This window comes from Camelus dromedarius, chromosome 8 (genome assembly GCF_036321535.1).
Source record: "Camelus dromedarius isolate mCamDro1 chromosome 8, mCamDro1.pat, whole genome shotgun sequence".
NCBI classification, from domain to species: Eukaryota; Metazoa; Chordata; class Mammalia; order Artiodactyla; family Camelidae; genus Camelus; species Camelus dromedarius.
The window spans coordinates 68,930,861-68,955,667 of NC_087443.1; the positions used below are offsets into that span (position 1 = coordinate 68,930,861).

Sequence of the window (24,807 nt, forward strand, 5' to 3'; positions counted from 1 at the left end):
AACAAGCATGTTTATGCTATGAACTTTCTTAATTATTACTACTCGGGCAACTTTCCAAGTATTGGTATGTTTCTTTCCCCCAGGAACTATTTAGGAGTGTATTTAACTTCTAGGAGTACTGATTTTTCAATTAGGTATGATCAGCTTCTGAAGATGTTACTTATGGGTTACACTATTAAAATTTTTTTTCAGCCTTTTAAGGAGGTTTAAAGTCTCCTGCTAAGATCCCACCTTGCCGTTCTAGCAGTTTTCACTGCACATAGTTTGAAGTTCAGTGTGTAAGTAACCATGATGTTTCCCCTTGCAGGCCGTTGCCCCAAGTCTCTCCATGAAAGACAAGAAAACCCAAAATACAATTAACATTTTATTAAAAAAAAAATCTAACTCACCACTTGGGACACCAAGTATTTATGACAAAGGAAAGAAATGCCCTGGGATTAGAAAGACAAATAAGAATCAAAAGACCTTTAGTTCTCAGGAACCAGGGTTAGAGGACGCTGGTTCAGAGCCCCCAGAAATGAGGCAGAGATGCTAGTTGAAATGTTTCAGCCTGTGTTAACAGTGCCATCGGAAGAGAACCGGCAGCACACAGGACAGCACTCCAATTTTGAGAGAAGAAAGCGACCACCAAAAACAAAATTCACCCCTTTTTCCTTGGGAAGGGCCTGGACATTATGCACAACTTGAAAAACCGGGACTAAGAGAGCATTATATTAAATAACTCTTCCCTTAAAAATGACCTCGCCACAGGACTGAATCTGTAAACACAGGGTAATCTTGCTTCTATGGTAATGTAAAAAGTCAGTTAAATCTCCAAAGACACTTTTGACTGTTCTAAATTACAAGATTTTAAACATTTTCTTCTATATAGTACAGCATCACAAAATTTTATTTAAAACCAATTGATTCAGGCCTGTTTAAGGCTGAAAAAAAAAGTCCTTAATTTACTGGGAACTGTGCCTCAGCTTGGTCCCAAATATTTCCCCCATCACCATTTTTCAAAAAACCATAGATGGTTTACACAGTGGAAGAAAAGGACAGTTTAACCCCAGACACTGCTAAGAATTGGATAGGAGATGCCAGTCAGGAGTTTAGATCTTCTTGATCACCAAAGCCATGTGATCAGTGGGACAGGGCCCTGCTACCTTGATTTCTCTTCCACAGAAGTGTCAACATCAGAAGCTTTTCACTTAAAAAAGCTTGATCAAGCAATTGATGAAAACTTCAAGGAAGAAACACAAAATACCCCTAAACACAGCAATGTCTTGTTTACAACCAATAGACTAAGTAACAAAAAGGCTTTTTTGGAGATCTGTTGTCTTACTTCCTTTGGCTCTCCAAAGGGACAGAGCCTCCTCTTAGCTGAAGCTTTCCATCCACAGAACCCCAGCGCTTCCTTTTGCTTGTAAACAGACTCACCCTTTCACAGAGTTGCTGCTTTAATGAAGACGGTAACACAGCAGGATTGTCACCAAGGTCCGTATCGATGGGAGGGTCTTTAGACGAAGCTTGTTTCCTAACTCGTTCCTTTCTTCTCCCATTCCTAGGGTACCAGTCAAACACCAGCATCCCCCCCACAAAGAAGAAAGTTAGTTATCCTCTGTAGCAACCTACCTCTAAGCAGAAGCAGCTACGAGTAGGGACAGCAACTGAGGTTCAGCCCCTGTGTGTTCCCCACCGCTTGGAGCACTGATTAAGAGATGTCTGAGGCCATGGCGCAGCAGACGGTGGGGCAAGGATTTCAGCCACGGCAGTGTTTCATGTGTTTGTGTGGATTTAATACTTATTTTAAGCACCTGCACCAATGACTGTCTCCAGCAGGTAAGCAGGACAGAAACAAGGAGCAGAGTCTGCCAAAAACACAGGCAGCTCTAGGCATGTTCTTTACTGTACAAACGAGTAAAGGATTCATAACACTTTTCATCTAGCCCTCAGGGAAAAACCCAGTTGGCATCTGCTCCTTGTTTACCCCTTACTGAGCCTTTGCCACCAGCTGGCTGGGCCACTTCAGGCAAATCACGTCACCTGTCTGAATCTGCTGCTTTAGTTTTCCTGGTAGAAGTCCTTCAGTCACTGAGGTTTGGTTTTTTTTTTTTTTTCAAGTTATTGGAAAACTCTCCAGCCCCAGTCTGTCTCTGAACTGCAGCTGTCCCCCTGGAATTACTGATAACCACGTGGTGGTGCATGGATTCAGGTACCCTCAGGCTGACGCGTCAGGTCACCAAACTGAGGGCAGGCACCTTTCCGGTTGGTCTCTGCCAAAGGCACAGCGAAGCCCTAGCCCCTGCCTCTCTTCTGCTGAGAGCAGCGCCCTCACTCAGAGCAGTGGCTCCCCGGGTCAGAAGGGAGCCCCGCCGTAGAGACAGTTCTGCTGTCTACCGGCAGCCCCGAAAGAGGCCGGGAGGGACCACTTACCTTGGCTTTCTGGAGGACAGTGCCTTTGCCCGTGACCATGACCGACAGAGGCCTATTCTTGAGCGCAGTTGCGGAGTTGACGGGGGTACAGTCGGGGACAGGAGCTAGGGTGGCAGCTTTGGGCTGTGGTGATGGGGGAGAGCCAGGGCACAGAGTTAAGGAGAGGGAGGTGGACCCAGCCCCACCTAGCCCCAGGCCAGGAGGCCCTGCCAGCAGCTCAGAGGACCATGGCTCCCGGACTCACTCGGGGGCTCGCGTTCTCCAGGTGGGTGGTGTCCACTGTGGTGCCCAGCGTCACGGGCCCCGCCTCGGCCTTCTTCAGGTTGTCCTTCACCTCCACAATGCTGAGCTCCAGGTCCACACGCCTGCGCTCCTCCGTCCTGCACTCCTCGTCAATCTCCTTCAGCTTCTGCTCCAAGTTGGCCACCACGGCCTTGTCTGCAAAGATTAAGTCAGCTGCAGGGAACAGCCCTTCCAGCCAGACGCCCTGCTTGGGGGGAGGTGGGATTTATACACTCACCACTCCAGAATAGGACCCTACATGGCCACGGACCACAGCTCTGGCTCCGACACTCAGAGCTGGGATGGGCCTGTGTGTGGTGAGCAACTCCAAGCCCAAGTCCCGTGTCTGCATTCTGGGAGGTCCCGGAGGACGAGCTCTGCATTCACAAGAGGGCCTGAGTCTGGGGTCCCAGGCCCTTCTGGTAGGTTCTTAGAGGCTCGGTCGTTTTGATACCTGCTATTGTGACAGCGACCCCAAAGGCGTAGAAAAGCTTTATTAATGACCCTTGGAGGATGGCTGGGCTGTTTCAAGCTGCCCCACACAGTTCCCCCAACCCTTCTGGTACGGGGTGCTTCCCTGGGCCTCACGGAGCAGTGGCCCTGCATGCCGGCACCATCTCAGCCCTGTTGCATGCTTCCCTCTCACCCCAGAGGTCTCAGGTTGGTCAGAAGATGGGCCAAGAAATACACATTTGTTTCAAGTGAAAATCAAACACTGAAGGTCTAAACACATTTTTAGAGATTTTCTCCTTTAACCAGCTTTTTAAATTCCATCCTGGTCCAGGACAGCAGCCTTTCAGACAGGATGGAGGGGAAGGACTGCAGGAAGCACCACCTGTGCCAGACGCTGAGGGGAGGGGAGGGGCTGCAGGCCGCGTGCACAGATCTGGGTTCTTCCCACAGAAAGCCGAGGCCCCTTACCCGTGCATTTGAGCAGGGTCTCCTTCAGCTCTCGTTTCTCCTTCCGGAGCTGAGCCAGGTGCCCCCGGATTTCTTCCTTCTGCTTCTCCAGCCTCTCCTTCTCCTCTGTGTACCGTTTCACCTCAGCTTCTGTCCTGTTCTTGCCCAGTTTGATCTCTATAGGAGCAGAGAGGGGCGCCCCTTAGGTCAGCCAGGCTGGCACAAGGGCTGTCCCCACCCACGCTGTGGGCTCAGACAGAACCCAGGGCTTGGCAGCAGATTAGAGCTGGACACCAGGCCAGCCAAGCAGGGACAGAAAAGGAGACTGGGCCTGCCTTTTCTTTGCTGTGTGACATTTAGCAAGTCCCTTCACCTCTCTGATCCTTTGTTTCCTCACCTGAAAGGGAGGGGATCAGGCTAACTTCTCTAAACCATTTCCTAAACATCCAACTCTTATCTAGGACAGACACCTACCTGCACTGGTTGCCTTCAGCCTGTCCTTCACAGGGGGGCTGGCCCCAGCTGGGGTGATGGCTGCAGCATCAGGGCAGCTCGGTGAGGAGGTTTTCTGCTGTTCAGTCTGGATTTTGACTGCTGCGAGTCTCAGGGAAGGCTCCTCGGGTTCCAGACTCTCCTGCTGCATCTGCTTTGGAATAAAGCAGGCACCACTCAGCTGGCTGAGGGGCCGGGAAGGTGACGCCGGCTCATCTGCTGGGGGACAGCCTGTACCTCCAACTCAGGGTTCTCTGGAGGCTTCACGAGGGACTCCTCAAGGGCTGGGGCAGGGGCAGGGTCTGCAGGGAGGGCCTCAGCTGGAGGGTCCTGGTGGGGTGGCGTGGAGAGGGGGTCCTGGGCCTGGGCCTGGGCCTGGGCCCCGCCAGCGCCGTGCAGGAAGGACTTGACTGGTGTGAGGTCCAGGTATACCCGGTCGAGCTCGGGCTGGCTTGGAGCATCTGTCACAGGGGCAGCCTCCTCTGGGGTTTCCACCTGCACAGGAAAGGGTCAGATGGCTTTGAACATTGCCTCTGCTCCCTGGGCCCTGCAGGGGACACGAGCCCTGCCGCAGAGCTCCAGTCCCTTCCTTGCGCCAGAGTTCGCAGGACCTTCCTCCTGGGGAGCCCCCTGCTGAGCTGAAAGGTCCGGGGTCACACCCAGGGTTTGCCATTCAAGAGATGGGAGACACAGGAGACGGTACTTCATTTTCCGGACCCTTATTTCCTCATCTGTAGAGAAGAGACTAGTAGTGCCTCTCTCTAAGGCAGCTGGGATGAAATGAGATAACCCACAGATGCCCTCAGCACAGCCCAGACTCCCATGCCCAGTTAGTGGGACCTGCTGTCAGTGTGACGATCCCACCTTGGCTGACAGCTTGAGCCTCAAAGTCTAATGGTGTCTGGACAGCTACATGTACGAGAAGGAGATTAGAACATTTCCTCACACTCTACACAGAAAGCAACTCAACATGAAAGACCTCAAACCATAAACCTCCTCAAAGGGAACATAGGCAGAACACTCTGTGACATAAAAGCAGAAGTAAACAGATGGGATCTAATTAAACTGAGAAACTTCTGCACAGCAAAGGAAACCACTGACAAAAAGAAAAAGCCACCTACAGAATGGGAGAAAAGATTTGCAAATGATATGACTGACAGGGGGTTAACAGCCAAGATACATAAACAGCTCATACAACTCCATATCAAAAAAAAAATTTTTTTAATGGGCAGAAGTCTTGAATGTTTTTCCAAAGACAGATGGCTCACAGGCATGTAAAAAGATGCTGATCATCACTAATTATTAAGGAAATGCAGAGATACTACCTCACACCTGTCAGTGTCTATCTTCAAAACGTCTACAAATAACAAATGATGGGAATGTGGAGAAGACGGAACACTAGTCTGCTGCTGGTAGGGATGTAAACTGGTGCAGCCACTATGGAAAACAGTATGGAGGTTCCTTGAAAAACTAAAAATAGAACTACCCTGTGATTCAGCAACCTTGGTACAGAACCAGAAAAAGGCAAAAACAGTAATTTGAAAATATACGTGCACCACAACATTTGTAGCAGCACTATTTACATAGCCAAGATACTGAAGCAACCCAGTGTCCATCAAAAGATGAATGAATAAAGAACATACACACACAGGCACACACACACTGGAATATTACATAGCTGTGAGAAAGAATGAAATTCTGCCATTTGCAGCAAAATGGATGGACCTAGAGAATACTATGCTTAGTGAAGTAAGTCAGACAGAGAAAGACAAATACTGTATGATAATCACATATATAGAATCTAAAAAATAATACGAATGAAGATATGTAGCAAAACAGAAACAGACTCACAGAGAACTGGTAACTAGTGATTACCAGTGAGGAGAGGGAAGGAGGATTGGGACAAGATAGGGGGATGGGATTAAGACATACTATGTATAAAACAGAAGCAACAAGGACATATTGGAATTATAGCCATTATTTTGTAGTAATTTAAGGGCCTATAATTTATAGAAACACTGAATCACTATGCTATAACCTGAAACTAATATTGCAAATCAACTACACTTCAGTTTTTAAAAAGGCTAATAGTATCGCCGCTCCCAATTCTCATACCACACCCTCCACCCTTAGAACTGACCAGAGTGGTTAACCAGCTGTTTTATCAAGCTGAGTCCCCAAACCAGGCAGACGGCACAGCCCCACTGTACAAAAGATGACTTCACTGCACCTCAGTTTCTGCACTGGTGGCCCTGCAGGTGACTTGGAAGCCATGCCTCTCAGGGACCACCGAACAGCCCCAGGGTGCTGCCCAGCCAGCATCCTTACCGCAGCCGTCAGCTCTGACATCTCCACGTCGTCATATAGCAGCTCCTGACGATCCTGGCTGGGCAGGCCATCAATGTAAGTGTTTGGCTCTGAGAACTTCCTCTGCATCAGTCTGGAAGACATGGCGAGAGAGGATTCAGGGCAGGATGGTAAAAGTTACCAATTTCAAAGGATTCACAACAAGGAGAGGTGCAGTGAAATCCGTGGGCTGTGCAGGAGACGGGGACCAGCACTGACCTCATTTTAAAACAAATCTGTTTGTTTAGGGTTCTCTCTCCTCTCTCCCCAGGGCGTTCTTACTAGAACTCCTGGTCTCAAATTTCTCTTCTAGAAGAACAAACTTTCTCTGTCTGTCCCTCTCCTCCTAGGATCCTTTTGTCTCTTCCTACCCTGATTTCTCCCTCTCAGGATCTCCTTCCAACAACAACAAAATCCTTTCTCATTTCAGTTCACAGTACGCTTGGGGCAGCACAGACCAGGTATTTTCCCCTTAAGAAAAGGGATTGTTTCAGAGGCTCAGCTAGCTTCCACCAGTGCTACCTCTGCCCCCCAGCCCAGGACCGCTTCTCCTGAGTCCCAGTTTGCTCATCCAGGAAGCAGAAGCAGCACCCTGCCCTGCTTAGTCCAGGCTGCGCTGGGACCCAGCGAGGGTCCGTGGGAAAGGGCTACGTGGACAGCGGGGAAAGCGGAAGGCCAGGAGAGGCGCTACCTCTTTCTTAAGGAGCTGGACAGCATCTAATCAGAGCCAGGGATACCATGGCTGCCCCTGGGCCAGAGGCCTGGCTCAGCTCCCTGAGGGCTGCTCCTGGCCCTGGCCTTCCTGCTGCTGGCAGAACAGGGCTCACCCTGAGTTCCCAACTGCCATGCTGTGCGACTGACCACCAGAGGCCAGTCTGGGCCTGGGTCCTGAGGCCCGGCTTGGAGTGGGAGGCTGCAAAGCAAGAAGGAAGCCTCTGATACTCACAGCAGAGAGGTTTTCGCGGCACTCACGATACAGGAAACCCTGTCGGCGTCCACGTAGTCGTAGGTGAATTCTTCTGGGTCTGTCTTGGAGCCTGACTCAGAGAGCAGAAGGCCTAGCCAGTGGCCCATTTCCTCGGAAGTCCTGGCCTGGGAGGAGGCCGAGAGGGACACGAGCAGGGCTGGAGCGTGCTGCCTGGGGCCCAGCCCCTCCCCGCTGAGGCTGAACAGCACCCCTGCCCCGATGCCCACCCTGGGCAAAGCCTCTGAGCGCCCTGGGGCCACGTCCCTTATTTTCACTAGCATATTCCATCACCTAGGGACCCCAGATAACATTTCCTGCTATTCATACCCTGGTGCCACCTCAGTGACACTGTGACATTTGTCCCAGGTATCACATGTGATTCATAAACATGTATTTCTAGAAGGCTCATGGACCAGGAGAGAATTGTTAGAATTTGTGTTTTAGGTCGATACCTAAAGGTCGATCTGGATACAAGCTTGCCCCTGGGAAGCAATTGGGATGTGGATCTTTTAGCCACCAGAGGGCAGTATTGGAGCAAAATTTGGATGAAGACCCCTGGATGCAGGCAGGACTAGGTGAGCAGAAGTGAACCATGGTGTGTGCTTCAGTGCATGTAAAGCCCTCTGGCTCAGGCCTGCCCAGCTCATTGCAAAGCATTACGTCACTTCTATTGTCATAAATGTAACGTAAGGGTGAGGAGTGGGAATAACTGTATCACAAAGCTTACTGTCCCCCAAGACAAGCCCTAACAGTCAGCATTTTTATGTACTGGGCCCCATCTGGTGATACACAAACGAAATCACAAACCCGCTTTGAATCCCCAGAAAGTTTTTCCAGCAGCTGGGGGAGTTATAAATACTCCTGCCCTAAGTACAGGAAATAGCTCATTGTCCCCGCTCCTGTGACACAACCACCCTGAGGTCAGAAAGGGAATGGAAATTTTTTTTAAATGCAAACAATCTCAGGCAAAGGAAGTGAAAAATAAAGCGTGGCTATGTTGAATCTCGCGTTGTGGGACTGCAGGCCCCAGGACTCGAGGCAGGCAGCTGTGACCCACGCGCCCTGGCTGTGCCCGCCTGCCCCCACCTGGCCAACATGGTACCTCAAGCTTGGCCAGCTCCTCGCCATTGTGCAGGATGCGGAAGGAGTAGAGGTGGTCGGGGCTCGGATCTGGAACCACCTCACAGCCCACCAGGCTGAGGGGCTGCTGGGCTGCCTTGCTCCGGTTCCGGTCCTGGTAGAAGTACAGGTGACTGTCCCTAACAGAGCACCAGCGCGACTTCCACTGGCTGTTCACCAGCACGTTCAGGTAACCTGCGGGGAGGGACGTGGGTGTGGGCGGGTGTGGGCGGCCGAGGGTGCCCAGGGCTGCCCCTGCCCTGGCCTCCGGAGAGGCTCCTCTGGAATCTCAGTTCCAAGATGTGTCGTGCTTTGCCTGAGAACTCCTGACCCCTCAGAGGCTGTGAATCTCATATTCTTTGTCCTTTTGCATTAGCAGCTAGACCCTATGCAGGCAGGTCCCCTGGTCCTACTGGTTTTTGAAAAAGGTGTGTCCAGGGGAAAGTGAGCTGTGTCTTGGGCCAGACCAGGCAGGGGGTGGGGTGTGTGTGTGTGTGTGTGTGTAGGATGTGCCTGTCCTGCAGCTCCCCGCCTCCCCACCTCTGCCAGCCATGTGCAGGCAGCTCGCCCCAGCCAGGGTCTCCTCGCTGCAGGTGCAGTCCCCTTACCTCCACAGCCTTAGCTTCCTCAGCTCCCTGGACAGCCTTGCCATCCCTGGGTCACTCAGTCTCAGCCTGCAAAGCCCTCCCCATGGTCAATTCCTCTTCATCTTCCCAGAAACATCTGACCTTGGCCCTCCCTGGCTCCTGCCCTCCCCATTCTGCTGGCCTTCAGACACCTGAATCCTGGAACAGTGAAACTCTGCTTCCCTGTCTGCCTTCCACCCAGACACAGCTTGTCAGGGCAAGAACTTGCCACCTTCATCTCCAGTGCTCAGGTCTGTGCCCTGTGGCCTCCCCAGCAGGGAGCCCTTCTCTCCCTGCTGCACACAGGGGCTGTCAGCCCTGGGATGTGCCCGTTGTACAGTCCTTTCCTGTTTTTAAATGATTGCCTGTGTTGGGTTCAGCTTCCCAAGGAGAGGACAAGCTTTCCGCCCTCCCCACCCCAACTTAGCTGAACATTTCCAGAGCTGACACCCTGTGCCAAGCAGAGCCTTCTCCCTGGGGCTACAAAGATGAGTAGAAATCCAGGACCCTTTGCAGGAGATTGACATCTGCCTGTGCTGCTCACCTTCCCAGAGGCACTGGCTTATGAAGTGGGTGCCTTCTCCATCCTAAGGGATTGGCAGCTGCTCTGAACCTTGGCTGAGATGAACGAGGCCCATATAGCAGGTCAAAGTGCACAGCCACCTTTGCGTCCAGCCCAGTGCTGGCCACACAGTGGGATCATGAACTTCAGAGCCACAGGAATACCATGTCACAGTAGCAGAGTGGAAGACTATGAGCCCAGGACCTAGGAACTGGCTCATTCAGGCAGGCACCCCGTTCGCCCATCACAATTCTCTGGACCAAAGAGAATTCTGGGTTAAGAGGGGCGGGGAGCTCAGATGCCAACTCCTGAGAAGGAGAGTGTCTGTGTTCTCTCTGGCCTTTCCCCAGCCACAGGGGACAGGAGCATGCTTCGCTGCTGAGTAACTGCCAGCAATAACCCAGCCACATCTCCCTGAGTGACTCACTGGGGACCAGCCTCCCATGCCCAACGCCGTGCCCCCTGAGGCCACAGGGGCTGGCAGAGCTGAGCTGCTAGCTGGCACCCTGGCCGGAGAAGCGGGAGGCTGTACAGCCCATCTGCCACCTTCCCGATCTGCCCGCCACCCTGCCAGTGGCAAAACACAGAGCCTAACTGGGACTCGGGAGAGGAGCCCAGGGTGGGATGTGGGCTCCACGAGGATGGAGAGGCCCAACGATGGGCAGTAGTGGCCTTCAGGGCCTGGTGGGACCTACAGCAGTAAGTTCCAAGTTGGAAACCAGGATATTTTCTGGGCAAGGTCTCTCTCCTACTGGCCTCAGTGTCCTCAAGGCTGAGTAGGGCAGTAGAGATGACCTCTAAGGGCCTCCCCGGGCCCACACATGCCCTCTGCACCAGAACATGGGGTTTTCTTGTCCGCTTAACGGCTCTCACCAGTCTCCCTCTCAGAGTCTTGCTCCCACCCACGGGGGCCATCCCAGCCCATTCAGCTCCTACCCATCCTTCAAGGCGCAGGTCCACAGAGCAAGAAAAGTCATTTCTGTCCCTGACACCGTGGAGCTACTGAGGCGGCACCGTACGTGGTTACGGGTATAAAGCCATCATCTTTCTTGAGCTGGAAGCTCTCTGGACTGTGTCCTCCCCCTGCCGGGTCCCCTTTGCCTAACATGGTGCCCATCATGTTCCATGGATACTGATCACACGAACATGACTTTAAAGACAGTTAGGAGAACAGCAACTGATCACCCTTTCACTTCCACAAGGGAGCCAGCACTGCAGCAAGAGGTCTGGTGAGGCTTCAACAGCTCCCTGCAGTGCAGTGGAGACCAACAGAAGCTGTGGGCCGTGGGCTCAGCAGCCCGACAGGCGGTAAAGCCAGACCCCAGGCGCGTGCCTCTGCCGTCCGAGCTGCCTTCCTGGCGGCAGGCTCTGGCCCGGGGTGGCTGCGGGTCTTACTGGATGTCTCGAAGGACCGGTCTGGAGGCTCCAGCGAGGTAGACTTCTTCCTGCCCAGGTTCATCAGGTTGCTCAGCTTGAGGCCAGCAGAACATTTCTTCTTGACTGTCAAGAGGAGAGAAAAAGCCGAGTCAAGATTCCCCAGTGCTGACGGGATGGGGACAGGGACAGGGCTGCTGGGTTTCCCGTCTTTCACGAGGGCATGTCAGCCGTCTGTGTGCAGCGCTGATGGCTTTTCCACGTCAGCGCTGGGGAGTCTTCACAGACTCAGAGCTTTGAACCAGGCTCAGCGAACGAGAAGAGATGAAAGAACACCCCACCCCTGGCAATTTATGAACCTTCACTTGGGCTTGATCACCACGCCCTCTTGCCGGGGTCTACCCGTTGTGGTCTTCCCCAGCAGTTTATAAACTGGAGGCATGTGGAACTGGCTGTAAAAGCCCATTAGGGTTGAGCCAGACAGCCGAGCCTCACAGCCCGGGATGCCACCCCGCTCCCAACCCGAGGCTGAGCGCCACAGCATCAATACCGTCTCTGGTCTCTGGGACCTCAGGGTGGCCATCTGTAGAGCTTCCACACTCCGAGGCTGACAGGTACTTCTCGCTTATATCTGGCTGTGGAAGAGAGAGAGACCAGTGGGTGACCTTGTCTGGGGATGGTTACCTCGGAGACCTCAACTTAAGGGAAAATAACGGAGGACTCTTGGGTGCAGGCCTGGGGTCACCTTGGAGTCCAAGTCACTGGTAGGACCTTCCCAGGTTCTCCTGGGGCTCCCTGGAGGACCTGCCTTTGCCCTCCTTTCTAAGGTTCCCTGCCCCATCCCAGAGCATCTTCCCCTTCTTCAGGCCACCACGCATCCCTGTTCACGAGTTCTCCAGATGACTGTTCAACCAGATGTGATAGCGGCCCTGTTGCCAGTGGGCAGGGCAGGGAGCCAGCCCCAGGGGCGCGTTAGAGTCAGCATCGCACCTAAAGCTGTCAGGCTGGGAACCACCCACGGCAGGGGCACAAGGTCGTCTCTTGAGAATCAATATGCTACCAACACACAGGCTTTGGAGAAGGCTTGTCCACAGAGTCAGACCCTGATTCGAATCCCACCTAGAACATTCTCGCATTATACGCCTCTCTGAGCCCCATTCCGCATGTGTATAAAATAGGGATGACATGCCTGTCTGCGTTCCCAGGGCTGCGGGGGGACCGGAGACAGTCCCTGGGGGGTCAGTAGCTGCTGCTGTGGAAGGTGAGACACTCAGAATATGCCAATCAAGCTTCTTTAGAACCACAGACCCAGACCTATGGGAAACAGGCCAAGGGACTCCCAACCAACAGGCCTTTGCCAGGGACCAGCGACAGCAGTATCTGGCCAGGGAATCTGCATGCCAGGTCCTTAGGGGGAGCTCTTGTTTCTCACCCCAAAGTGAAGAAATCCCAAGATGACTTTGTTTTCTTGTCAATGACCAAGGAATGAATAAGACAACGAACATATTGGCCCCTCTTGGGTCCCTCTAGAAGGGCTGTGGGTTTTTCTCCATGAAGGATGGCTGCTACCTTCCCATGGAGCAGGGGGCCTCCTCCCTGCTCGAGGCCTCTGCCCACCTGCCTGCCGGTGGTGGGGACCCCAAGGTGAGACATAGGGACCCTCTGCTCTGTGCCTACCAGGCTTCTGGGCACCCACCTGGGGACGTGGACTGTGACTCCATGGGTGAGGGCCCTCCCCTTGGCCAGCCCCCAGCCCCATGCCCCGACACTGACCCTAAAGCCAGTCCCCAACACTCCAAGCGGATGAGCACTAGAATGCTTTGGGGTCAACAGTCAGACGGCTCCCCCAGCCCCGGAAGCTCTACTGGGGAGTGGGTGGGAAGGAAGAGGCTTGAAAAAGAAATCTCCCTGCCCAGGTGACTTTCATCCCAATAACGCTTCCCTGAAGCAAGAAAGTACCACAGGTTTGTACTCTCTTCATCCGTTTCCTGGCTAAGCCCTCCGCCCAGGATGGGTGCTTCTTATGAACTGGGCTGTAGTGCGAAAGCAAAGCTCCCAACTTTACACCTTTAATTTTTACCAAAAAATGGACCTGAGCTCTTCTGGGCAGGGCAGAGGCTTACTTTCGGACTACTCAGGCGCTGGGCGTCTGCGATGTACTGGTTTCCCTCGCACGCTCCTTCAGAAGGCAGGCCACTTACCTCCTGGATGACCTGCAGGAAAAGGAAGGCCCTTCAGGCCAGCACTCATGGCCAGAAGCCCCTCTGGGTCAGGGGGAGCGGGTGGGGGTGGGAGAGGGGACTCGAGATTTCCCAGGAGCAGAGCACCCCTCCCCACCACCCCCCACTACCAGGCCCACGTGTGGCCTCGGTGTCCAGCCAAGTGGGGCTTGTTCCTGAGGCCCCTTCAGCCGCAGGCCCCCAAGTGTTCTGGAGTGTGCTGGGGAAGGGAGAGTGGGCTTTGCAGCCCAAACACAGCTGGAGTAGCCAGCCCTCAGCTCCGCGCACCCCCTCTGGCCCCATTCTGGGCGGGGATGGCTATTCAGTCCTGGGGGGAGAACTGCGTTTGCCAGATGGCCCCCTGGCTCACTGTGGAGTGCCTCCTCGCTGCCTTGGTCCCACTCGGGCTCCCAGCCTTGCCTGCCACGGGCCACCCACCTCCTCCAGGGAGGAGCCTTTTAACTGACTGATGATGCCTCACTGGAGGCCAGCAGGTGAATGGATTTCCACTAGCGCCCACGCCCAGGGGACTGAGGGGACCAGACCCAGCCACAGGGCGCCCTGACCCACTTCCTGCAGACAGAGCGCTACCAGGAAGCCCTGCGAACTTGAAGGACCACAGACCCTTTACCCTTGACGACGCCTACCCACTTTGGAGGAAGCAGGGGGCAGGGGGTGGGCAGAGCCGCAGGAGCCCCCGGCCCCAGAGGGGAGCAGCCCGCTTCCCCAGACACCCGACGCCTCCCTCACCCGGAGCCACTGCTCGGCTTGGTCCTTGCTCTGCAGGCCCAGCACGATCACGTCGGCGTTCAGCGGCGTGATCTTCAGCTTGTGCTCCTTCTTCCGCACCTGCTTCTCCTTGTGCACGACGCTGCTGCCCAGCAAGCTCACGTCCAGCTGGGGGCTGTGGTCCTTGGAGGATTTGTAACACTGGAAGGAGGAGAGGCGAGACACTGCTTGGCCAGGGGTCCGGGTTCTGCAGGCGAGGGGGCCCCTGGGCAGCACGGGACCCCGAGAGCCGGGCTCTGCCCAGAAACACTGGAAGGCCAGACGCTCGTCAAGTGCAGAGCTGTAACCTCAAATATCGGCCACGCTTGTTCTCAGCAGAGTGACCAGGCAGCTTAGCTCCCTCTTCCTCAAGCCCCCTCCTCCTCACTGGCCAAAGGTGCCCCCAGGCCCTGCTTCTCCAGCTGAGCTCATCTCACTGCAGACCCGTGCTGGGTCCTCAAACCCGTCCTCTGTGGGCACCTCCCACCTCTCCAGGGGGGCAGGCGCTTTCCCTGGTCCTCAGCCTCGCTGCTTCTGCTCTTGGTCATCCTCCCCAGGAAGCGGTCCTCAGGGGACAAAGGCTGCGCTGACCACCCGCTTAGTTAGGAGATGATAACGTTAGCAAGGAAAGGAAGGAACGCTCTTCCCTACTGGGCGAAATATGCTGCCCTCCGTTTCTCCCTTGTAAAATGGGGGTTCTTACGGTGCTGCTTCGCAAGATCACCTGAAAAATCTCTCTACACAGCAGGGCAGGTTGGAGTCAGTGAAGAAAGGGTGTTTATAATGACTCCATGGAACTTCAAATCGGGGCATAAAACTCAACTTTAATTTAAAATAACAGGAAACAGGGCTGTGGTCAGAATACTATCTTTTGATTCTCTTATGGGCCTCATTATCAGTCATTCAGAATCTTCCAACTTCTAAGGAGATACCAGTGATTCTTCGGCTGCATGTGAAGGCAGCAGCCACATTGGGGGTGGAGGCTGGGGGAGCCCTGGGTGGGCAGCAGGCTCCGCCCCAAACCTCCAGTGGCTGGGATGTGAGGAAGAATGAGCCCACAGCCCAGGGGGCAAAGAGACCCCTGGGGAAAAATATCTATCAGATGGGACCAGACAGAAAGGGGTGGTCCTCACAGACCCCGCTGAGAGTCTGATGGAAAGAACTAGCCCTTTCTGGTTAAGAAAAACCATGTCCATCCCTGCACACAGAGCTCTACATGCAATTCCAGGCCGGGGAGAAGCAAAACCTCCTGATGTAAAAGGATCTAAATGCCTGGTGTCGGGGAGCATCCCCAGCCCCGCACCCGGGAGGGGGGAGGGGAGGAGACTGACCAGGAGCCTGGTGTCCTTGATGACACAGAGCTGCTTGGCCCACTGGCCCAGCCACTTCTTGCGCCACAGGAAGGCGCAGATGCGGGCATCACGCATCAGCTCGATGCTGGCCTCGGGCGAGGGCCACTGGTGGGGGGCCGCCCTGCCCCTGCTGCTCTCCTCCTCATCGTAGGACTCGTAGGAGCTGCTCACGGCCTCGCCGTCCTCTGCAGGGGAGACCCGTCCGTCACAGCCCTGCCGGGCGGGAGATGCCCCGGAACAGGCAGGAGAAGCCAGTGGCCGTCAAGCCACCCCTCTTCCTCTCCACGGCCTTGAACCAGCCCACAGCCACCAACCACAGACCCAGGCAGACCTCCCTGCCCCTAAACCCCTGAGCAAAGCGTCTTGGATGCTGCCTCTGGCCACAGACACAAATAACAGAAAACCAGGAGTTTCTCCCTTTCCCTCCTCAAATCTCGTCACCTCAGACTCCACAGAAACCTCTGACAAGACACTGCCCACAGCATCTGCCCTTGAGAAGTCCAGTGCGCCTGCTAGGGGCCTCCGTTTCCTCAACTGAAGGCTGAAGCAGTGGGGCGGGGTCTTTCCCAGGTCTTCCGGGTGGGTCAGTCTGTCATTCCAAGGGCCCAGGAGGAGGGGGTCGCCGTCTGAGCCCAGAGCTGAGAAAGCCTCCAACATCTGGGGGCCACTGGCTGCTCCTGCCCTCCAACAGCTGGCCTGCTCTGTCCCTGGTCCTGTCCTGGAAGCCACGAGAAGTGGTGGCTCCTTGGACATAAAAAGTGAAATGGACCACGGCAGGAGATGGCTCCGGGGAAGGCAGCCACCGTCCCATTCCCAACTGCGCTCCTCAGAGTCAGAGTCACGACCCTTTCTGAAAATCTACTCTCACCCTCCACAGACTCTGTCCTTTATCCTACCCCCCAGAATACCTCCCAGCACAAACTTAGCTCTTTCTACCCATCTCCACCTTCCCTCCACCTCCAGCAATGAATCCAACTCACATTTTTATTCTGTTTTTAAAAAAATCCCCAAACTTGCCAAGAACAAACTGAGCCCAGTCTTACGTCGGCTCCACACACCTTGGTTTCTGTCCCCACCACCCTGCAAGAATTGCTCTGTTCTCCAGGTCTCACTGCCCTATTCAAGGCCAATAAAAAGCCAGGTGAAGAAAAAAAATTAAATCATTAGAACTCCTAAGTGCAGGACATGGAGAAAGGAGAACCTCAGGATGCAGGTCCAACCCCCGGCTCAGCACAGGAATCCTGTGTCTCGTAACCCTGCTCCAGCCTCTGCTTGAATTCTCCTGTGGACGGGGAGCTCACTACCTCCTGACTGCTGGACAATTCCTTCCATTACTGGGCAGCTCGAACCATTAGAAGGTGGAGCCACCATCTGTTTCCCTGTGATTTCTACACATGGGATCTGTCCCCTTGAGTCAGAGTGAATGAAGCCTCTCTTCCCTCTCCACATTACCCATCAGAAAAGAGACAGGCCATGGACTCCCGGTCTTCTCTTCTCCGGAAGCTTAGACTATCTGCATAGCTAGGCTCCTGCACACTAAGAAAACAGAACCGCATTTACATTAGAAATAAAAGAAAACAGAGACCACTGCTACAGTTATTCTAGCTATAACACCAATAAAAATGTGTTTTATCTTGTTTTAATATTTCTGAAAACAACCCTTTGAACGTTTTAATCTCAGTTTCCTTTAAAAGCAGTGTAGTAACGACTCCCCTTCCTAGCTTAATAAGAAAGTTGCACAGTTCACAATTTTATACCTATTAAAATGAGCAAAGATTGAAAATAATGGGGCTAACCAGTGCTGGACCCTGAACTCCCCTACTGCTGGTGGCAACATAAATAAACACAAGCCCCTCAGGAAACAACCTGTCAGCCTGTTGTTTCGCGAACCACAAAAACATCCATACCCTTTGACCCAACAATCTTAGTCCTGGGAGTTGATTCGAGGAAACTAGTTTTTTAAAAAGGAAGGAAGGAGGGAAGGTTGCATGCATTGAGATATTCATTCAAATGCTATTGAGCAGTCAGCAGAAGGAGGCGAGGCAAAGTATGATTTCATCCAGCGAATCATGCAACCACAATCAATGAAAGCTCTGAGGATTAGCCTGCAACTCGGGAAAGTCCTAAAGCTAGGACAGTAAGCGAGAAAGCACAATTTCAATTATACATGCAAATAGATCAGTATCGAAAGGCCACAGGGAAAACTCAAAAAAAAAAAAAAAAACAGTTGATTTGCTTGGCAGTAGGATCAGGGTGATTTTGTGAAAAAAAGTCCTTGTCAGCACTGCATTAGCTGTACGGTAAGTGAAGTAAGAATGATGCAAGGCCGTTGGGATAAACCCTTCAGTAACAAAGACTGACGGGCGAGGCTGCAGAGTTTTGTGTGATGAGCTGGCCAAATCTCCCTGCTGTTTTGTACTTCTGGGGTTGCCCCACATGCTCCACGGAGAATTCTAACTTCTATCCATCTGCCTCCAGGGGGATGGGGAAGCTGAGAAAAAACAGCAAATCACAGTACCTCCCGCTACCTGAAGCAGCGTGGAGAAAATTTAGGGCAAACGTACCAACGATTTGATCTCTGTGAGGCATCACTGCACACCCATAAGTGTAGGATATTCTTAAACAGACACTTGGCTTCTAGAGGTCGCAGGATGAACAAGAGTGACAGGCAGGAGGCTCAGATAATCCCATCCCCCTTTGTGCTGCCCCCCCAAGGGGGACAGCACCCACTGTGTCCTGGGGTATGTCTTCAGGAAGAGAGCACAGCCACGCCACGCTCTGCATCCTTTAGCTGTCTGTTCGGCTGCCACAGGTGGGGGTCTGTGGAAGGATGACACACGGCGTGCACGTGCAGGTCCCATGCACAGGGGAGGGAGGCGGGTGGCAGCCACCCCCCGGGACATGCGCCCTGCCCCTGAGTGCCAGGCAGCAGCGCAGCATCACTGGCGTCCCAGCTCTGGGACGAGCAGTACCCAAGGTGATCGTGGCGTAAATGACTCCTTCAGGCACCTGCACCCATCGGGGGACTCCACTGGGGGGAAATCGGCCAGAATGACCTGCGTGGTATCCAGAAGCATAAAGGCAAGAGGAAGAGAGACAAGATGAAGAGAGGGACAGACCCATATGCAGAGACACCGAGAGACGTGCCGGCATGGCTGCCTGCCCACCCGAAGTTCGTGCTTTCCCATCAGAGGTGGGGGGTTGTCAGGGGAGGTCCCCACCTGGCCAAGGACATGATTCTCAGCCCCTTCCCATCCAGAGGTGTGACTTCTTATCACCAGTGGAATGTGGGTAGAGGCACTGGGCATCACTGGCTGGTACCTTTAAGAAGCACGAGGCGGCTTCTCCACTCTCATTACAGAGGATGCTGTGGCCTCAGAGGGTGGCCGAACCCAGGCTGGAAGGAGCCTGGGTATCTCAACTACCTGCTGACCAGTAACGCCCACTGAACGTTCTGTGAGTGAGAAACAGACGTGCGCTGGGTGACTATGAACCGGAAGGGGGCTGTACCCCAGCAGGAGACTTCATCAATGAACTGGCTGCACCTACTAGCCCCTGCACAGGCCGTCAGGGCACTTACTACACTTTTGTTCAGAGAGGGGACCCTGACCCAGTGGAGCAGTGTGGGGACAGTGCTGAGAAAATAGGCCAAGAAGTCAAGCAACTGGTCTTTTCCAGGAAGTCAGCAAAGTCGCTGTTGGTCAAAGAACCAGAGGAAGGGGCAGGAGCCCAACGGTCATTCCTTCTGGTGCGACTGTTCAACAGACGTGGGGGGCAACGGGAACTGAAGGCGGGCCAGCTTGTACTGCAGGGGAAGCCCCCTCTTTGTGGCAAATGTGACCAGCTCCCCCTAGTTCATCCTCAGCACTGGCAGGAGAGAAAAGGCAACTGAGCATCTTCCCACCCCTCTTGCCACATGACCTTGTGATGACCTCTCAGTCTTGGATAAAATTCATTTGAGCTCACAGTTGAGAGACAAACACCAGGATCCTTGTGACCACTTGTTTGTATCGAGATGAAGTGTCTGCCCCACAAACAGGCCCCTGGGAGCGTCTGGGAGGCAGGCCCCAGCTGGCACGGGCCACACCCCAGAGCGATGGGCTTAAGATGCATGGAGGTGCTCACTGGGGTGAGTCAGTGCTCCCACCTTCCAGACGCGCCCAGACAACCCCACCTCGCTCTCAGTTCTGGTCTGAAATCAGTCCAGTCGGTGACTTGGCAACACCTCACAAGCAAGCTGACGTCTGCCCACAAAGCCAGCCTCTTAGAATAAAATACCCTCAGACCAAGAGGCCCTCACCTCCCACACAGCTCCTGGGACCACAGACAGTAGGTCAAGTGTGAAGAAAGAGGACAAGAATCCCATGTGACTGGTCCCGTCTCACCCCTGGTCCAGTTCTTTATGGAGCCAACAAGGCCCCCTTCAGCCAAGTTCATTCCCACCACCAGGGACCCTTACCGCTTACATCTGCAAATTGCCCTATACTATCAAAGAACTTTCCCTTACGAATGAAGGAAAGAGAAGGAGGTAAGAAAGAGGGAGAGGACCAGAGTCTAGCTGCCCGGGAGAGCAGCGTTGCAACCAACTCTTTCTTCCAGAACCTGCGAGGCCTTTCTGTGCTATGGAATCCCCACGCCAAGAGCATTTCCAACGTCACCAGGCAGAGAACAGACAGCTCCAGTGTGAGCCCTGCCCCCATAGCACAGGCCATCTTTTTAATACCTAAGTTAGGTCGGTCACTAGGTAACCCTCCAAAGGTTGGAAAAAGGTCTGTTCAGAGAAAAGCCGAAGTCCCCACCAAGGCCTGCAGCTGCCTCCTATGCCCCCATCTCCTCTCTCTCCCCGCCAACCCTACCTGCTCCTGCCACACTGGCCCCTAAACATGCCAAGGGCTCGCCTGCCTCAGGGCTCTTGAATGTACTGTGCTCTCTGTCTGGAAAGTTCTTCCCACAGGTATCGGCCCCACTCACTTCCCTCTTCATTCAGGAATCTACCCAAGGTCGCGTTGCCAGAGAGGCCCCCCCCAATCTAAAGTAACACCCCCAGCCCACCCCAACCCGGCCCCTGCAGCTTTCCATCCTAACACTTGTCACCACCCAACACATCCTACATTTATTTCTCGTCTGTCTCCTCTCACAGAATCTAAGTGCTGTGACCACTGAGTCCCGCTGACTCCTCAGCACTGCTGAGTTCCTGACTGCTAGAAGCATGCTTGGGAGCACAGTGACTATTAAGTCCAGTGAAAGAACCGGGGAACTGGGCTTTGGCTCAGCCTGTCCACGTTTGCCTTGCTTCTGAGGCCTCGTGCCTCTGCACCAACACACCTCTCCTCTGTCACATTTCTGTGCTGAATCCAGCAACATCCAGGCGGGACCACAGAGAGCATCACACAAGTAAACCAGCGCACCTTGGACCAGCCGGAGCCCCTCCTTGCAGGTGGGCTGGGTCTGCAGTACCCCATCAGCTCCCCATCAGACAGAGGCCAAATGCTCTGTGGTGGTTCTCAATTCGGGCCACACTCTCTGGTAAGGGCAGCCCAGGCTGCCCCGTGTCTCCAGCCAGGGTAAGCGTGCCAGTCACCACCAGAGGGCCTGGTGCCAGCATCAGCGCAGGACGGGGTTAGACCCCTCCAAGCCCCGCCCCAGGATGTACCATTGAGAGATGTGTCATAGGGTTCAGCCTCTTCATAGTAACCCTCTGGAGACTCGATCCTTGGGATGGAAAGCTGTTTCCGCTCTGGAATCTGCGGTATGAACAAATAAACATTTTCAGATATGATATACTGGGAACAACTTGGAATTAACCCTTTGGGTGGGGAGAGAAGGAAACAGAAGACAAAAATACCCAGCTTGGACCTCAAGCAAGCCGGGAGGGAGAACACAGGTTACCATGACTCCGTCAGCCACCCCATCCGCTGTTTGGTTTGCATCCAGCTGAAGGCCTGTGGGTGCGTTGCTTAACCTCACCGAGCATCAGCTTCCTCCTCCACAAAATGAGGCTCAGACTCCACACACACACAATATTGTTGTACATATAACGTAACACACTTAAAAGTTGAGGGGGTGTCAGGCTGTCATGGTGGCCATTACGGCTTCTAAAGAGAATATCCTTTCTACAAAGACAAGGGCTAATCAGAGGCACACAGAGAAAGAGGACCAGATTTCTAAATTCCAAACTTCTCCTATAATAAGTTCAATCATTTGTTCGGCAGATATTGGATGGCTCCCATGGACGGGCTGAGGGAAACCTTCAAGTGGTCAGGAGTCAGTCCTGAGAGAGACTTAACCAGGCAGTGAAACTCACAGCTCCTGAGAGAGGGCGTCGTGGATGGCGCTGTAACAGACGAGGTCCAGACCCCACATACCCGGAGGGTGTGAGGAACATTCTGGTTCAAGGAAAGATGCTCAGGGGACAGGATCTTTGAGCCGAGTCTCAAAGACAACCTGGAGCTCCTTACACCTGGTGTGAGGGTGAGTGAGCACAATTTGAGTAGAATGAAAAAAAGCCCACAGGCAACCACGGAGAAGCACAGAGCATGAAATCGTTCTCCTCCCTAATTCTGCCTGTAAAATGGGCACTAGATTCTGAAGGTCATCTTATAAGCAACAGCAAGGAGACAAAAGAGGTCAACTGTGGCATGAATATGACGGTACATAGGACATAAACGTGGAAGCAGCCATCCTCGCAGGTCTCCCATGTCCTTCTGCATCAGGAAGCCCCTAAGGAGGGCCAGGAGAATGTTCCTAGTGAGTTGAGAACAGAAACGGTAAAAGCTGATGTGCATTCCCACTCCTGGTTCTGAGAAGTCGTCGTGCTGGGCGTCGCACAGGAGAAGCAGGCCTGGGCTCCCCAGGGAGCGCCGAGCATAAAAGAGGCAAGGCCCTTGGCTCAGACAGACCCCTGGGCGGCTGGGGATTCCCTACCCTACCAGGAAGACGGACAGGAGAAGGGGAGGGATCTAGAAACCTTTGCCTTGAGTATGAGCTTATCTGGGGAACCTCTGACTGAGGGAGCTTCCCTGGTCCTGGCCCAGGAGATAGTGGGAGGCAGTCAGCCTGGGTTTGGGTCCCCATGGGACAGTCAGTACTCAGCAAGGGCCACAAGGGTGTCTACTCCCAGCTGCCCTCAGGGCAGAATAATCTCCTGCAGGGCTTCACCAAAACCAGGCTCCCCACAGCCATGTCTTCTGTGGCCTGGCATCTAGATCCATTTATCTGGCTTTTAGAGTGGATGTAGCTACGTCTGAATCTGGGCTTTAGGGATGCACAGACTTAGCCATGGGTAGGTGACAGACTTTCTGGGCCTCACTTTCCCTCTCTGTGAAATAGGAACAGTACTGGGGTCATTTTGAGGATTCAAGGTTAGAGGAGAATCACGTAATTACACAGACACAATGGCCTGTTATCAGATGTCAAAGGAGCAAGCAATCCGAAACTCTCGAGATTCAGAAGAAAAGACTATTATTTTCATTAGCAGCATTGTTGTGATGATGAAGGTGGTACACGGTCAATGAAGATGCGGAAGAGATGGGACTTCAAAACCGGAAATAATGTTCTGAGGGTTCACAGGAAGGGGCAGGGAAGAAAGCCACCCTGCTCAGCATGATTTGCCAGAGGTCAGCAAACTCTCCGTAAAGAGCCAAGAGTCAGTACTTAGGGATTTGCAGACCATTTGAGGATTTGACGTCTCTGATCTCAGCCCTGCTATTGTCATGCAAAGGCACCGATAAATAACACATAAGTGAACAAGCGTGACAGTATTCCAATAAAACATTACTTGCAAAAGCAGGTGGTGCAGAGATTCGGTCAGGGGCGGTGCTTGCCAATTCTGATTTCGATTAGACGTGAGAGCTGGGGATGAAGGGTGGCAAGGTGACCTGAGGCATCCTTGCAGTATTGAACAACCCACCCCAGAGTGTACCGTAGAAGGTCCCTGGAGGGGGTTAGTGGATCCAGCCCCAGCTCCCCAGACCCACCAGGGTAACCGTCTTTTGTGGAGTCAGCTGCTTTCCCCTAGATCAGCTCACTGAAGTCCAACGCGTGTTCAGGCCTCAAAGGGGAGATGGGGTGGAGATGGCTGTGTGAGCCAGAAGCAGAATGGTGCCAGCAAACATCTGTTTCCCTATGGTGACCACAGCACCTGGCTGTGCAGACCACAGTCTGGAAGGGCCTCAGCTGCCTGAGTCACTGGCCACACCCATGAGGTTGCTCCTGACCCCTGGCTGCCCCTTCCCGTGCTGGACAGGACTAAGCCTGGGACAGAGGCCACACTCTTGGCCTAGCCCTGGGCACGGAGGACCCCAGGCAGGCACCCAGCTCTGCCAAAGCCACCAGCAAGCCTCGGGCCGGGCGTTCAGCGGGATGACCCACAGTGGTGCCCTGAAGCTCTGGGGTCAGGGTGGGAAGGGATACGGGTCTCTGACTGAGGGAGAGAGGTCACAGGGTCACCTCAGGCTGCCATGCTCCCTCCCTCCCCGCCAAACTATTTCTGCTCTGGTTCTCCTCCTGGAAAGAGCCAGATGACACAGCTGGTTCCCCCTCTGCCCTGACGTCACTCCTCTAGGGGTCTTGGACTAAGAGTTACAGCTGCTTCGGCCAGACTTGACCAGAGAGGAGGCCCGAGGGGGAGCAGATGCAAGCGCATGTGGCCAGGGAGGGGATCACCCCGGGATACGCCCCTCCCTTCCTCACTCCACATCTGGAAGGCCCCTGGGGTGAGGGTAGGCGCCCGGGACAGAATTAGGAGGGACCTAGAGAAGGTCCTTCTCAGCAGAGAAATTCCACCAGGAAGGGAGACTACAAAGTCCGCTCGCTCTGCTGGAGTCTCCCCAGGGCCTGGAGTGTGTCCACAGGAACCATCACCACACGTCTGGGAGGCCGCCCCAGGACTGTGGGGTTCCTGGGTGGTACTTACCCAGTTCTAGCACCAGGTTCCTCTCAAGCCTCTCCAGGCCCCGACGGCCAGCAGACACAGCTGACACGGGGAGTCCGCCCTCGGGGACAGCCCTGCCCTCACTGTGCCCTGCGTCTCACATACCGGATCCCCTGGGGCCTCTGTACCCAGTTCACAGGAGCCTGGCGAGGGAGCAGTAAGAGCCAGCCAGAGTCCCGGGGCTTCCAGGACTTTGTGACCTGATCAGTCTACAACCACAACCCGGCCCCAGGCCCCAGGCCCCCCAGTCCACCACCACGTTTGTAAAACCCCGACATCCAAAGCAAGTCAGTGCCTGGGAGACTCTGCCTGGTGAATGACCCTCTGCCAGGTGTGACCCGTAAGTAGCTGCCCCAGGTGGGGCGGGCAGTGTCACTCCCATTGCACCAAAGCCAAAGGCACCTTGGTCAGAACCAGACACTGAATTCAAGATAGGAAATTTCCAGCCCTGGC

General features: G+C 54.0%; 1 protein-coding gene across 4 annotated transcripts in view; it reads right to left on the reverse strand.

Annotated features, from left to right (window-relative positions):
• Positions 1 to 351: 351 nt before the first annotated feature.
• AFAP1L2 (actin filament associated protein 1 like 2) overlaps positions 352 to 24,807 on the reverse strand; it is a 91,096-nt gene continuing 66,640 nt past the window's right edge. For 2 of the 4 annotated variants that reach the window (XM_031461803.2, XM_064488454.1), the window contains 15 exons: positions 21,076 to 21,166; positions 15,402 to 15,607; positions 14,053 to 14,232; positions 13,207 to 13,296; positions 11,634 to 11,718; positions 11,105 to 11,209; positions 8,505 to 8,716; positions 7,382 to 7,527; positions 6,418 to 6,529; positions 4,327 to 4,584; positions 4,072 to 4,243; positions 3,619 to 3,774; positions 2,660 to 2,853; positions 2,416 to 2,538; positions 352 to 1,543 (listed from right to left, as the gene is read on the reverse strand). In XM_031461803.2, the coding sequence (XP_031317663.2) occupies positions 1,517 to 1,543; positions 2,416 to 2,538; positions 2,660 to 2,853; positions 3,619 to 3,774; positions 4,072 to 4,243; positions 4,327 to 4,584; positions 6,418 to 6,529; positions 7,382 to 7,527; positions 8,505 to 8,716; positions 11,105 to 11,209; positions 11,634 to 11,718; positions 13,207 to 13,296; positions 14,053 to 14,232; positions 15,402 to 15,607; positions 21,076 to 21,166 (2,157 nt within the window). In that variant the 3' untranslated portion in view covers positions 352 to 1,516. Of the gene's footprint in view, positions 1,544 to 2,415; positions 2,539 to 2,659; positions 2,854 to 3,618; positions 3,775 to 4,071; positions 4,244 to 4,326; positions 4,585 to 6,417; positions 6,530 to 7,381; positions 7,528 to 8,504; positions 8,717 to 11,104; positions 11,210 to 11,633; positions 11,719 to 13,206; positions 13,297 to 14,052; positions 14,233 to 15,401; positions 15,608 to 18,394; positions 18,479 to 21,075; positions 21,167 to 24,807 lie in introns of all 4 variants that reach the window. The other 2 variants (XM_031461805.2, XM_031461804.2) reach the window with 2 other exon arrangements.